Source organism: Triplophysa dalaica, chromosome 22 (assembly GCF_015846415.1).
Source record: "Triplophysa dalaica isolate WHDGS20190420 chromosome 22, ASM1584641v1, whole genome shotgun sequence".
NCBI lineage: Eukaryota > Metazoa > Chordata > Actinopteri > Cypriniformes > Nemacheilidae > Triplophysa > Triplophysa dalaica.
This window is the reverse complement of record NC_079563.1, coordinates 15458786-15471630: the sequence shown is the minus strand read 5'-3', so window position 1 is coordinate 15471630 and position 12845 is coordinate 15458786. Positions and strand designations below refer to the sequence as shown.

At 36.9% G+C, this 12845-nt stretch overlaps 2 protein-coding genes across 5 annotated transcripts; both read right to left on the bottom strand.

Moving 5' to 3' along the window:
• Positions 1–40: 40 nt before the first annotated feature.
• On the bottom strand, positions 41–2853 carry alox5ap (arachidonate 5-lipoxygenase-activating protein). The gene is made up of 5 exons (XM_056736630.1): positions 2701–2853; positions 2451–2538; positions 1425–1495; positions 785–866; positions 41–247 (listed from the first exon to the last, which is right to left on the bottom strand). Exons 1-5 carry the CDS (start codon positions 2768–2770, stop codon positions 85–87), a joined length of 474 nt encoding a protein of 157 aa, XP_056592608.1. The 5' UTR covers positions 2771–2853; the 3' UTR covers positions 41–84.
• A 2191-nt stretch (positions 2854–5044) lies between these two features.
• uspl1 (ubiquitin specific peptidase like 1) lies at positions 5045–11493 on the bottom strand. Of its 4 annotated transcripts, XM_056737193.1 has the most exons (9): positions 11366–11493; positions 10615–10757; positions 10170–10292; positions 9455–10073; positions 7973–8083; positions 7744–7873; positions 7288–7413; positions 7018–7178; positions 5045–6665 (listed from the first exon to the last, which is right to left on the bottom strand). In XM_056737193.1, the coding sequence occupies exons 2-9, from the start codon at positions 10675–10677 to the stop codon at positions 5317–5319; spliced, it is 2682 nt and encodes an 893-aa protein (XP_056593171.1). In that variant the 5' UTR covers positions 10678–10757; positions 11366–11493; the 3' UTR covers positions 5045–5316. The 4 variants fall into 4 exon arrangements, with proteins under 4 accessions (XP_056593171.1, XP_056593170.1, XP_056593172.1 ...); XM_056737192.1 differs by having other exon boundaries at positions 10615–11486; XM_056737194.1 differs by having other exon boundaries at positions 10659–11486.
• Between the last annotated feature and the right edge of the window lie 1352 nt (positions 11494–12845).

Sequence of the window (12845 nt, the reverse complement as noted above, 5' to 3'; positions counted from 1 at the left end):
TGAGCACATTACCAGTCTCAACCACATCCTTACACAAAGATAATTGACACCACCAGTCTTTATTATTCAATCACTGAACACAGTTTAAGGCAGAAGCAGGAGGGTTGACGCTGCTTTCATGATGGTCTGTATGGGGTCTCTGTAGTCTTCGCCGGCGTAGGAGAGGAGCAGGTAATTTATGATTCCCACAATACACATGAGTGATAGGAAGAAGAGGACACGTTTCCCAAACAGGAAGCCAGGAATGCTGTCAGGAAAACATACAACTCTTACTCCAGTTAAATCTTTATTGACAGAGCATCTATTCTCTTTTGACACTGTTTAAGAGAGCTTATATCGGTCAGGCACATACTGTATATATACAGCTCCATGTAAATGTTTATATGCTTTCCTACTTGTAAATCGCTTTGGATAAAAGCGTCTGCCATATAAATAAATCAAAATATATTTGCAATGATGTAACAAACAGTATTTGTATTCAGATTACTCTTGATCAACATCTGATGCGATAGAATGCAGAATGACCCTTAGTTTAGGTTTGTTTGGGGTTACTGTACTGTTTTAAGATCAGTGCATTCGAAAACAAAGGTTCCTAAAAGGCTATGGTCGGGCTGTATGGTTCCCTAAAAAAATGATGTGACACAAATGTCTTTATGTAGTTGAAAAGGTTCTAGAGACTATAAAATAAGAAACTTGATATGAAGAGTCATCTATGCTGGGAAAAATGTATTTAAGCACCTTTTTATTATTAAGAGTGCATTATTTATAGATTTGTGAGTCTTACCTCTGGCATGTCTGCCCCATGTAGCCAACAAAGTACTTCTGTCGGACCACAAGGTAAATAACACCAGCGAATGCAGCCGGAGCTGTAGGAAAACATTTTCATCTTGTTAATGACGTCATTATGACCATAACAGTTCAATAAATAGAGTAACTATAAATAGAGTTTAATGAAGTTAAAACTCTTTAAGGCTGCTTAACTAGTTGTGTGACCTTTCGCTGGTTTCAAAGAAATTAGCTTTTCTTATGAATCATTTTCAAGTCTTTCGAAACCTCCGTCACAGGTACAGTTTGTTTTTGAAGTATGACTCATGTTAGACATGCTTTAAGCATTACTAAGGTTTCAAAGCTATTCAAAAAGGACTCGAGCAATGTAGACAAACATTTCCATGTGGGCCATAACATGTATTATTATCTCCGTTACCCATACTTTACCTGTCCACCACTTGGCTAAAATATCAGTACGGCAGTGCCCCTTTTATTTTCTAATCATTTCTTATCTCAATGTTCTCAGAATACTAAATCATTTGTTTCTTTTATTACAAATCATTACTATGAGTTGTAGTGACTAGATGAAAAAAATGAAATATTTTGAATGTTTTCTGTATTATTTAAATATTCATGTGAACTGAATTGTGGAGTACCTTGACTGAGACAGATACCAGCACACCACATTACTGCCAAGAAGGTTGGGTAGGTATCCATGCAGTTACGCCTGATTGGAGAAACATAATTATGACAACTATTAAATTATTAGATCACCAGTTATGTAAGATACCCTCCTAAGTTTCATTCATGAACTTCATAAAGCCAGAAATGTAACTGTGAGACATTGCGTTCTTAAGACATGCTCTCTGTTCTTACTTCCATGTGCTTAAAAAAGTATATATTGTGAAATTATTGCTCCTTCCGTTGTGGTGGCAATGGCTACGTGATTGCATCTAGATGCACTTTAAAAGCAAACGTGCAATTCAACAGCCTAGTTATGCAACCCAAAATACACTATCAAGTTGATCAGTACTGATGTCAAAAATATTGCAATGTCTAATCCACCTGCTCTGTCATGTATATTAGTAAATCTTATCAATCACTATATTCAACACATTCATGGACGGGGTGGGTGAAAATTTGTGTCCAAAGGTAAGAACTATTCTAGGGCCCGGGTCACAATTTCAAAATGTAATTTTTAAGAAGCTAAATAGTAATATAAAGAAAAGGAAAAATTCTTAGCTATGGCTCTTTAAAATAAAACAAAACATTGTGAAACATGCAAATGTTCTGATAACCAAAACACATCTAAGGCACTTATCTAAGACGTGATCTTTCAAACTCATTCTCCACATAAAACAAATGTATTTTCGCTATAGACAGAACATAATGAAGTACAATTTATACTATAACGATGGCTATAACTGTTTTTTCATATGTAGTGGTTCTCTTGTAACATCATCTATACAAGCTTATGTAAATGTAGCAGGAAGTTACACACAGAACATGAAAATGATGGGATGTTATGCAAAAGATGTTGTGACATAATGTTGCATGAAGGTGATTCAATATCTAATTAAAAAAAACATGGTTTTCTTTTTGCACCTAATAAAATAAATAACTGTGAGTCAATTTAAAACACTTTGAGAATGAACAAAATTGAGAAAACAGAAGTTACTCACGTGGCACAAGACAAGCGCTCAAACGCAGCAGAATGCTGCTTAGAATTGCTGCCTGTACACTCTTTCTCAACCTTTAGGGCGAAAAATGCTAGAGGAGATGTCGGACAACAATGAAAGTATCATGAGTTTATATGCAATGTGAATCACAAACTAATTTCTTAAGGTGTAATAAAAAAACACTACAAGCTGTTTTACATACGCATAAACATTTGTGAGCAAAAAAAACTATAAAAATCTTCAAGTCTCTTACCATTCTGAACAACGCTCAGAAGAGTGACCAACACTAGTAAGAAAATGTTTTCCAGCACTGCAGCATCCATGATCTCTTGAGCTGTGTGTCTGTCTCAAAACTGTCAGCCTGACTGTGGTCTGATCATTATTTATATCAGAGACTGAGATAACATCAACCCCAAACTGATGTGTTTCCTGGTAGGAGGGCCACTAGAATATCATTTCGCTTCTGCTTTATACTGAAATAGTATATTTCATAGTTTTTAACAGATTTAAAGATGTAACAAACTTAATAGTTTATTAATTAGTAACACAAAAAAAAGATTAATAAATTACTTTAGGTCAAGATTTTTGTTTTTTTTGATAGTGGTCTTACAGTTTGTATCCCATTGTGGTTAAAGGCTAAATATAGTATGTAGCTAAATATTATGTTTTCCGTTTAGACTGTTCTTAGATCATGTTTAACCAAGCTATTGAGTGTGTAGTTACAAGAGCTCAATGTGACTAAAGTCTGCCCTCTGTCGGTTCATTAAAGTACTACAGTTCATATTCAGCGGCACTTCAAATATGAACCTGCCTGTCAAAACAGTTTGATTTCATCCATTACTTTCGCTATGATTTAAAACTTTGATATGGCCAATATTTATATAATTTTTCTATCGTCTTCACTTCAGCAATAAGACCCTGCATTTGTGAGGTGTCTGAAACCACAGTAATATTTATAATTTTAATTCATTTTATATATAAATCCTTTCTGTTTGTTTCTTTTGACACACACAAGATCACTTTGTAACCACCTCGAGTAGTTGTATAAGATGGTAAGGTTTTGCACCTTAAAAAGTGAGTTTGCTCATGCTCAAATGCATGCAAAAACACATTGAATCAAAAATGTATGGACTTAACTTAAATTCTTATGCTGCAATTGTAAAATATATTAAATCTGGTTACCTTAACAGACAGTTAGACTTTTAGAAACAATTATAGGCTATATAGGATGTGTAGTTCCTTAATGTATTTTAAAAGTGTCTAACATTGCATGCTTTCTAGCTGTACTAGAAAATGTTAATTATTCTATTTAAGTATTACTGCAGTTGACGCAAATGATCACAATTTAAGTATTTATGTAATAGTTATGAAAAAAAGATGCCTTATGTATAATTAAAATAAGGTCATTCTAAACATTGGGACAAACCTCCTTAAAATGTTATTTTTTAACACCACTTAAAGTGATACATCACCCACAGATAAAATTCTGTCATAATTTACTCATTCTCTTGTCGTTTCAATCCTGTATGACTTTCTTTATACCGCATCACACAAATGATATTTTGAAGAATGTTTTTAATAGGCCCCCATTCACTTGCATTGGTTTTGTGTCCATACAAGAGAATAGGGTCCAGTGCTGTTCAGTTACCAACTTTCTAACCCTAAGGGAAAGCTTTGACATGACAAGAGGATGAGTAACGTTAAACAATGACAGAATTTTAATTTTTGCATAAACTGTCCCTTCAAATGACATAAAATGCCGAAAGGCTTGAAGTTTTCTTACCAATTTCAATTTGAGGATATCGGATGCTTTACAGTATGACTAACGCCTGGTGGCAATGTGCAACCAAAAGGATGGAGACCTGAGGATTGGCTGATTAGCACGCGCTGTATTAGTTATTTCCACTTTTTGGATTGTAAGCATGTTGAGCAGGTTGACTCAACATAAAAGCAACGTTAAAAAAACTGTTCTGTCACGTTGAACAAACATATATTTATGCCTACAAAATTTCTTATTAAATACGTTGGATAGAAACGTTTTCACAACTGTTTACAACGATCTTGTGTTTGCTCCCTGGGATTAACTTTTCACTTAAATTCTTATTCTGGTAACAATATTCACAAAATATATCAAATTTAGTTACTTTAACAGACAGTTAGCCTGTCTGTTTATGTACAGCTGTTGGTGTTGTCACTTCAAGACCTCACACTGTAAAGTGCAAAATAGACATGTCCAGTTCTTTGGCCTCAAGACTAGATTTTTGTCGAAATGCAGTTTGTTTTGTTGAAACACTTTCTATGAACGTATTATTTAGAAAAAAATGGAATTGGTTGTGTGGTTTCTAAATGTATTTTAACTTTCATTAACAGAACATGCTTGCTTTTTGAACAAAACATTTAGTTGAAAAGGTTAATTTCTCAATTGTAAAAAAAACTAAAATTACTGCAGTTGACGCAAATAATTGCAATTTAATTGCTTATGTAATAATTATGACGACAAGCCATATACTTAAAATCAGGTGATTGTAAATATTGTAGCACTGTGTCCTTAAAATGTATTTCACACCACTTAAGTTAGATAAAAAAATACCACAAAATTCCATTTCAGAGAAAATTTAATATAAATTGTTTAAATACTGCCAACTATAAAACCAGCAAGACAAAAAAAATCTGTAGTTTTGTACAAAACTTTACAAGAACATATACAAATACACAATGTTTTCTAACCTTAAAGTGATTCCGACATGACATCTAGATTCGCTCGATGATGCATCACATTATCTTCTAACAAAATTCTTAGATCCTCAATATAAAACATAAGAAGAATGCTCAGGAACAACTTAACTGAAGGTTCTAGGAGGCTCCTTCATCAGAAGAACAAATCTAATGAATTAAAATCTGTGTTTTCAATAGCAGTCTGACCCATTTCAGTTTGTATAAAGTCATCAAGATTCATAATAGAATCATCAGTTGAAGAGGGGTAGATCAAAGTTTGTTCAGGCACCACGGTTGGAATAGTAGAATCAGACCGTAAACTTCCATTCATGGTCTCGCTATTCTGGGAATTGTTTAACATCTCCTGCAGATCTGTACTATCAGGCGAGAGGTTGCTAACCGTCACGGGAGACAACAGCTCGGCAAAGAACTGGTCATATGCTGGGCTGTCATATGCTGAGGTGCTGGAAGTGACAGAGTACGGTGACAAGAGCGCCGTGCTGTCCGGCTTCGGGGTGATTTCTCCTCCGTTTACCAGGAGCTGGTTTAGCTTGGCAAGTTTCTTTTTCTTTGCCTGGAGTTTCTTCATGAGCTTCATCCTGAGAGCTTCAGTTGTGGTGGTAGGCTGCTTATCCACCGAAAGGCTTGAAGTTTTCTTACCATTCAATTTCAGGATGTCGGATGCTTTACTGGTATGACTAGCGCCTGTGGAAGGATTTTTACCAGTTGGATTTGGCAGACCAGTTCCCTTCCTGCTTAAGAAACCACTGAAAGTTTCCGCCGGCTTTGCTGGGTAAGCTTCGTTGTTCTCGCATCTCAGAGTGGGTCTCGGTTTCGGAGCAGGGGGTCTTACTGGAGTAGACTGGAAACTAGGATGCCGTTGAAGTAATGAAGCGTGTTGTAGGCCAACTGTATTTCTAGCAACTGCTGGTGGAGGTAAGGGTGAATGCATTTCTGTAGCTACTGTCTGCTTCACGGCTGAAGATAGAGTTACTTCTGAGGAACCAGAACTGTGTGTCTGAGTGTGCTTCGGAGGGCTTGAAGAAGGAAAATTAGAAGACACACTAGATGCTACTGGAAGATTGGGGATGACGGCGGGCACGAAAGCTGGGGGCTGTGGAACCGGAAGATGTGTTGCCTCGGTAACAGCATTCTCCTCTACCAGAGTGAGGGTCACGATGTCCGTGTGTGTAAGTCCCTCAAACGTGTCCAGTAATGTGGTGTTGCCAATAGATGCATTTAAAGTAGTGGAATTGGTGACATCTGCGTCCTCGCTTACAGTCATCGCACTTAGCACATACGCGTCATCGGCTGCAGAATCAGACAGCTGATTATCATCAATGTCCGTGACGGAAGGAGCTGTCAGCGGGCAGGCCTCAGAAGCACTGTCCTGTCTGGACTCGGACTCCCAGAAAACAACGTGAATTTCCTTTGCACGGAGCGTAAACCTTTTGTGAGTGATGCTGTTAGGGTATTTCAAGTCATCAATTTCCAGCCATGATCCTTTATGGAAGGAAAATAAGATGAAATGTGCATTAAACAGTAAATGATTTATGCAGGTAGATGCCTTTTATATAAAGTGAAATGCGGGACATTTCAAGTATACATTTTTGCACTGTCAACAAGGCGATTCCTCCTTCCAGTATGTGTTGCCCCTAGGAATCAAGCCCCTGACTTTGCTGTTGCTAGCAATTTGTTCTGGTATTTTTATATTTAAAAAAAATTGACATTGCTGCACAAACCAAACCGTTAGAATGCGAGACTATATTTAAGCTGACCCCATAATAAAAAGTCCAAAACACATCAAAAGAATATAAAAAGTAATAAAAAGCTTACGACAAAAAAAAAAACTCACCATTACTCTGGCGGATCCATGTGACAAAGTGCTTGAGATCTTTATTGTACTGAAAGATAGTGCTAACATTGTAGTGGGTGCCCTCAAACTCAAATGAGTATTTAGAGATGTCTTTTCTTGGCAGGCCCTCCACGAAGTGAAGAGCAAACACGGAAGATAACCTGCGAAGGTCAACAGAGGTGCAAGTATCAGTAAACTGCGAGTTGCATTTAAAGCCTCAGTTGTATTTTAAGATGTAACAGTCGGAGAGATAAAACCACTCATTCGTACCTCTCAAGTACCATTTTCCTTCTCTGGTTTTTACGGCTGCAGTTACTGCATTGAGTTCGGTGGGTCGCTTTCAGCGGGTGCCAGTCAGACATAATCTGAGTTAATGTTGTTAGAGTGTTCACGCCGCTTTAGGACAAAATGAGAGTTGCGTTACATCCATGTGCATAAATCTGCATGTTCACTAAATATGTTAATAAGAACGAAGGCAGGGATAAAATATAAATTACTAAATGACACAGCAATGCAATAAAGGGAAAATTTTTCAAGGAACACTCATTTTCACTCAAGATCATTTTAGAAAATTTTGAGTCACTGTTACCGATTGGTTACCAACGTTCTTGAAAATCTCTTTTTATGCTTAGGGAATTCATCCAAATTTGGAATGACATGCATTGTATCATTCTCATGGCTTTGAATTTTGTTCCTCAAAGAAAAACATCTGAACCTAACAAGTACCTGTTGTTGACAGTATAACCACAGGATGTGCACCTAAATTCCCAGCGGACAGTGTGCTGGAAAAGCTCCTCGGCCCATTTATCTGACCGCAGAAGTAGAGGGAGAGCAAAGACAGGCGTTTCTTTCTTACCTGTGGACAGACAGACAAATGCATCATTAAAGACAAACCACAAGCAACAAACAGTTTGATATGATGAACAGTTTCAAGTAGCTAATAATTCTATTTTACCAATTTCACACTTGAGTGTAGGCTGAAGGAGTTTGAAGAGTGACAAACGGAGAGCAGAGAGCTGTCGCTCCGCCTCTTTCAGGACGTCCGCTGGGACTCTGGTTATCTTGTCTGTTTTAAGAAAAACAGGCAAATTCAACATACATTTATAAAAGAAGCACCTGACAAAACTAATGGCCTGATAACCAGGAGCTACTTCAGTTCAAGAGATACAATTTTAATTTTTTGCTTAACTTTCATTACACTCAAATGATTCTAAACTTGTATGACCTTCATTCTCCCGAAGAACCCTAAAGAGTTCATTTTGAATAACGATAGCGACAAAATTTACTTCCATTGTATGGAAATACAAAATATCTTCATCTGTGTTCCTCATAGGGCTGCAACAATTTAATAATCTATGAAACAATGAAAATACGTTGAAAAAAATAACGATGAACATATGAAAAAAACTATAGTTTGTTTATAGTTTGAAAATAGTCGTCCATGAATTTCATTATCGATATGTTGGCCTGTTATGCTCTGGGGAGCTGTGCAGTTATAAATCAAGCGCATCTTCTACCCTTTTAAAATGACAATTTTAGATGTGTCTCTCCGTGCAGCCTGAGCTGCGCAGGTTTAAAGTCAGTCGTGTCTCTCCATGCAGCATGCGGTGCGCAGTTTTAAAGTCAGACGTGTTTTGCATGCATCGCTTCAAGCCGCGATGTTTAAAAGATTAAAGGGGAGAGGCGTTTTAAATGACAAAATGAAAGATTATATTAGTAAAACCCAGTTTATTTAGTTCAGAGGTGGGAAGTAACGAAGTACATTTACTTGAGTACTGTACTTACGTACACTTTTTGAGTATCTGTACTATACTTAAGCATACATTTTTCTAGATACTTTTGACTGTACTTCACTACATGTGACTGAGAAATATCTCACTTTTTTTATGCAAAAAAAAAAAAAACTGATTTTCTAGGCTAACTGTCCCCTCCCTCCCATGTTTAGGAGAGACTGTTGTCAGGTGCTTCTGATTTGACACACCTGAATCAACCCATCAGCCTTGCTGTGTTAATTAGGGGGACATCCACAACATTTTGGGAGCAGGATAATGAGTTCAGTTAAGTATAATTTCCAATCTCTGATTTAGTTATATGCAAAAGATTTAATTAAACTTTTATCGGATTATAAAAAAAAATGATTGTCCAACTAATCGATTATCAAAATAATTAGCTTTCCTGTAGCTCAGTGGTAAGAGCATGGCGCTAACAACGGCAAGGTCGTGGGTTCGATAGTAGGGGATTGCACATACTTAGAAACAAATGTATAGGATAATGGAATGTAAATCATTTTGGATAAAAGCGTCTACCAAATGCAAAATTGTAAATAATAGTTAGTTGCAGCCGTAATACAAGTTTGGAACGACATGATGAGGGTGCATAAATTATGCAAATAACAAAACCCCATTGTTGATCCCTAAAACGGGTTAAAGATTCTTACCTTCACACTGCTGTTCCTTTGCTTTTACGTACGCACATGTCTTATCATACGTCGAGAAAAAGTTCCTAACCACAGAGTCCGGCACATTTACATCCTGATTCAGAGCCTCCCTGATCGTCCTGCAGTTCACAAGCATAACCAACAACGAATCCAACCAACACAGATTATCCTCATTTTTCCAGAAGAGATGAGGTTGCAAAGGAACCAATTCTACTAGTGCTTCTATATCAAATTCATCCATCTCCTCTCTCTCATCTTGAGTGCTAGATACACCATCATCCTTCTTGTCTACATCCAAGTCAACATCCACATCAGTGCCAACGGGTAACTCCTCAGGATTTTGATTCTCAGTGTCATTAATAGAGACAGTGTTTGTTTCAAATATGAACTGTTCCCCATTTAACATTTCAGTGTGATCCGGAAGGGATGAAGCATTGAGATTGCATGGCTCGGAAAGAGCAGGCAACACCTCTAGGTTCTCATCTTTTGGCCGTTTTGAAGGGGAGGATATGTCATCAACCTCAGGCAGGATGGAGGATTTCCTCTTGCATCCTTCAATAGTTTTAGACAAACCAGCACGCACATCTTCCAGTGGTCTGCTAACAAGGGGGTAAAGGCACTGCAAAGTAACAAAAAAGGAAAATCAGAGATGTCTGACTTATTTTTGAAAGTATCAAGGAAATGGGCAGAGGAAGAAATGGATGAATATCTTTACCACTGGATTTGTACAGAGCATAATGGTCTCCTCCAAATTGATGGCGTAGTACCGGAGAGCATTTGCCTGACCTTTTCCCAAACACCAAGGACAATTCCCAGGTGAGGCATTTTTGTCTTCCCACTACAGAAACAAAAATAGAATGAATTAAAACCAATGGAAATGCAAAAAAAATACACATTTGCATGAAACTACTCTAGTTAAATACACATATTAAATTACAATTAATTCGCCTTATACAGATTAAACACATTCACAATATATTCATGATAATTCTTTCGCCTTTTACAGATTTCCTTGGTGCTCTTGTTTCGTTTGGCCGAGGATGGGGGGGTTCAATTTCCAAGCAATAGCTTTCTTTCATACAGTATCCAATCGAGACGAATTGACAGGTGACAGCGAGCTTTGCACAAGTGACAGGGGATGAGAACTGAGTATAACTGACTTTTCCCAAATACCCAACCACTGCTGGGGTTGGACCTCCTATACCAGGTTCTTCGCCGTTCATTTTCCTGCCACTGATGCTTCTGTTCCCTGATGACTCCTGCTGCCATTAACTTGACATAACCGTATCACCTGCTTCACACGCTGCAGTGAGAGAGAATAAACTCTGAAACATCAACTCAGCATCAGGAATCACTAACTTGACCATCACTCTTGCCTTCAGTTTCCATCCCAAACACACTGTCAATTATAAATGTGGGGGGAAATCAGTGCTTGCAAGACAGCAAATGTTTTTTAATTTAGATAAGCTCATAACAGAACACTTGACCCAAGTGGTTTGTATTAGAAATACCATTTTCTTATCATAAAGCTTTAGGTATTATTTTCGCAGGATTTATTGGAATTGTATTGGTTCATCACTAAAAAAAAAACATAAAAAGTACACCCACTTACATATAATAGTGTAACGTTAATTCTTAAAAAAAAAGGATTTCGTTTGCATTTGATTTCGAAACTGCCACTAGATTATAAATACAGCTGTAAAGTCGAACACAATGCTAATAAATCGTAAAATGTCTTGGGCTAAAAAACACGGTATCAGCTTATAATACAGTAAATATTTAATACATTTATTGTTTATGTGCTCAGCTGATCTCCACCGGGCGCGACTAACGAGCAGATCATCCAAACCGTTAATTCGATCGCATTCACAACTAAATCCCCGGGTGCATATCACCTAATCCAACACATACCTTAAAATCGGATCGAATGTAGAGATTTTCCAAACAAGATTTCATAGAAGCATTCGGTTGTTCGAGCACGCCGGTAGGAGACATTTCCATGTGCATGCTCAGTCGTACGCTCAACGTTCGACTTCCGGTTTTGATGGCATGCTAAATAAAGTTTTTACAAAAATTCTTTTACGACACAAGAGCGCCTTCACCCGGATTTAGCGCGTAAACTGCGGCTATGTGGACAATTCAAATCTGGAAGTAAATTACGCAGCACCGCGGATTGACTCAACAACAACAAAACAATGAAGCGTAGACTATAATTAACTATACAACATCGGACGTAATTAAAGAGACATAACTTTGTTAAACAATACAAATATATAATCGTAACAGATGTGTGTAAACACAGCAGAAATATAGTGATTAAATCAGCAAATTATTTCAAATTGATAATCATCAATTGCACTTGATTAAATGGCAAAGAGTCGTTAGATTATATGTGTGTTTTATCTCGTTTGCCGAGTAGTGTTAATAAATTTGTGTGTCTTAAAAATTATTAATTCAAATATGAGTATCTTAAGAATTTCAAATGTGATATTTGAAGAAACGCGACTAATAATATAAGAATGATTAAATGTGTTATGGTGTTTGTTACAGTAGCCTACACATACTAATAAATATGACTGTATAAAGAGCATCTATTGAAATCACACATCGCACCATCACATATGTGTTCAGTAGCAGCATGTGGCTTTGCGTCAGTCAATGTTCATGTGGTTGAGCGGGCGATGCTCCTTCCAAGGAGCCGTAGGGCGCTGATACTGAGAAACAACAGATTTGGTAATATGGGCATCAGTTTCACATCAAACTCCCTTGGCGTTTAATCTGCTGTCCCCCATTCCTCACAATACGCATTTGCATATTTTTTCATGATATAGTCATTATCATGCATGGGCGTCAGTTCCCCAGTGTGTTTATGGTACGAAATTAATTCGCTACCTAAATTATGTCCTAGATACAAATTGCATATGTTATTCCAGAAATAAAGCATCAGAACAATACATTTTCCAAAGATATGGCCGTCTTCTTTTTGTAGATAGATAGCTTTACGTATTAGGCTTTCGCATGTAACCAAAGCGATTTAAAGTTCATTCAATGTGTTATGTTCGAAACCGCAATTCAAAGAAAGAACCACAATATTTATTTGCTTGTGCATAGATAGATAGATGGATAGATGGATAGATAGATAGATAGATAGATAGATAGATAGATAGATAGATAGATAGATAGATAGATAGATAGATAGATACGAAACATTCCTGTGTAGATAGATATTTACTATTTTTCTCCTATTGGAATACAATGATATCCGTCTAAATGTGTCATTGCAATTGTTAAATTAAGGTAAACGTGCTATTGTACTTTGTTATTTGGTATATAGATTAACATTTTAAGAGTGTAAACCACGTACCTAAAATACAAAACAATTATCTTGTCT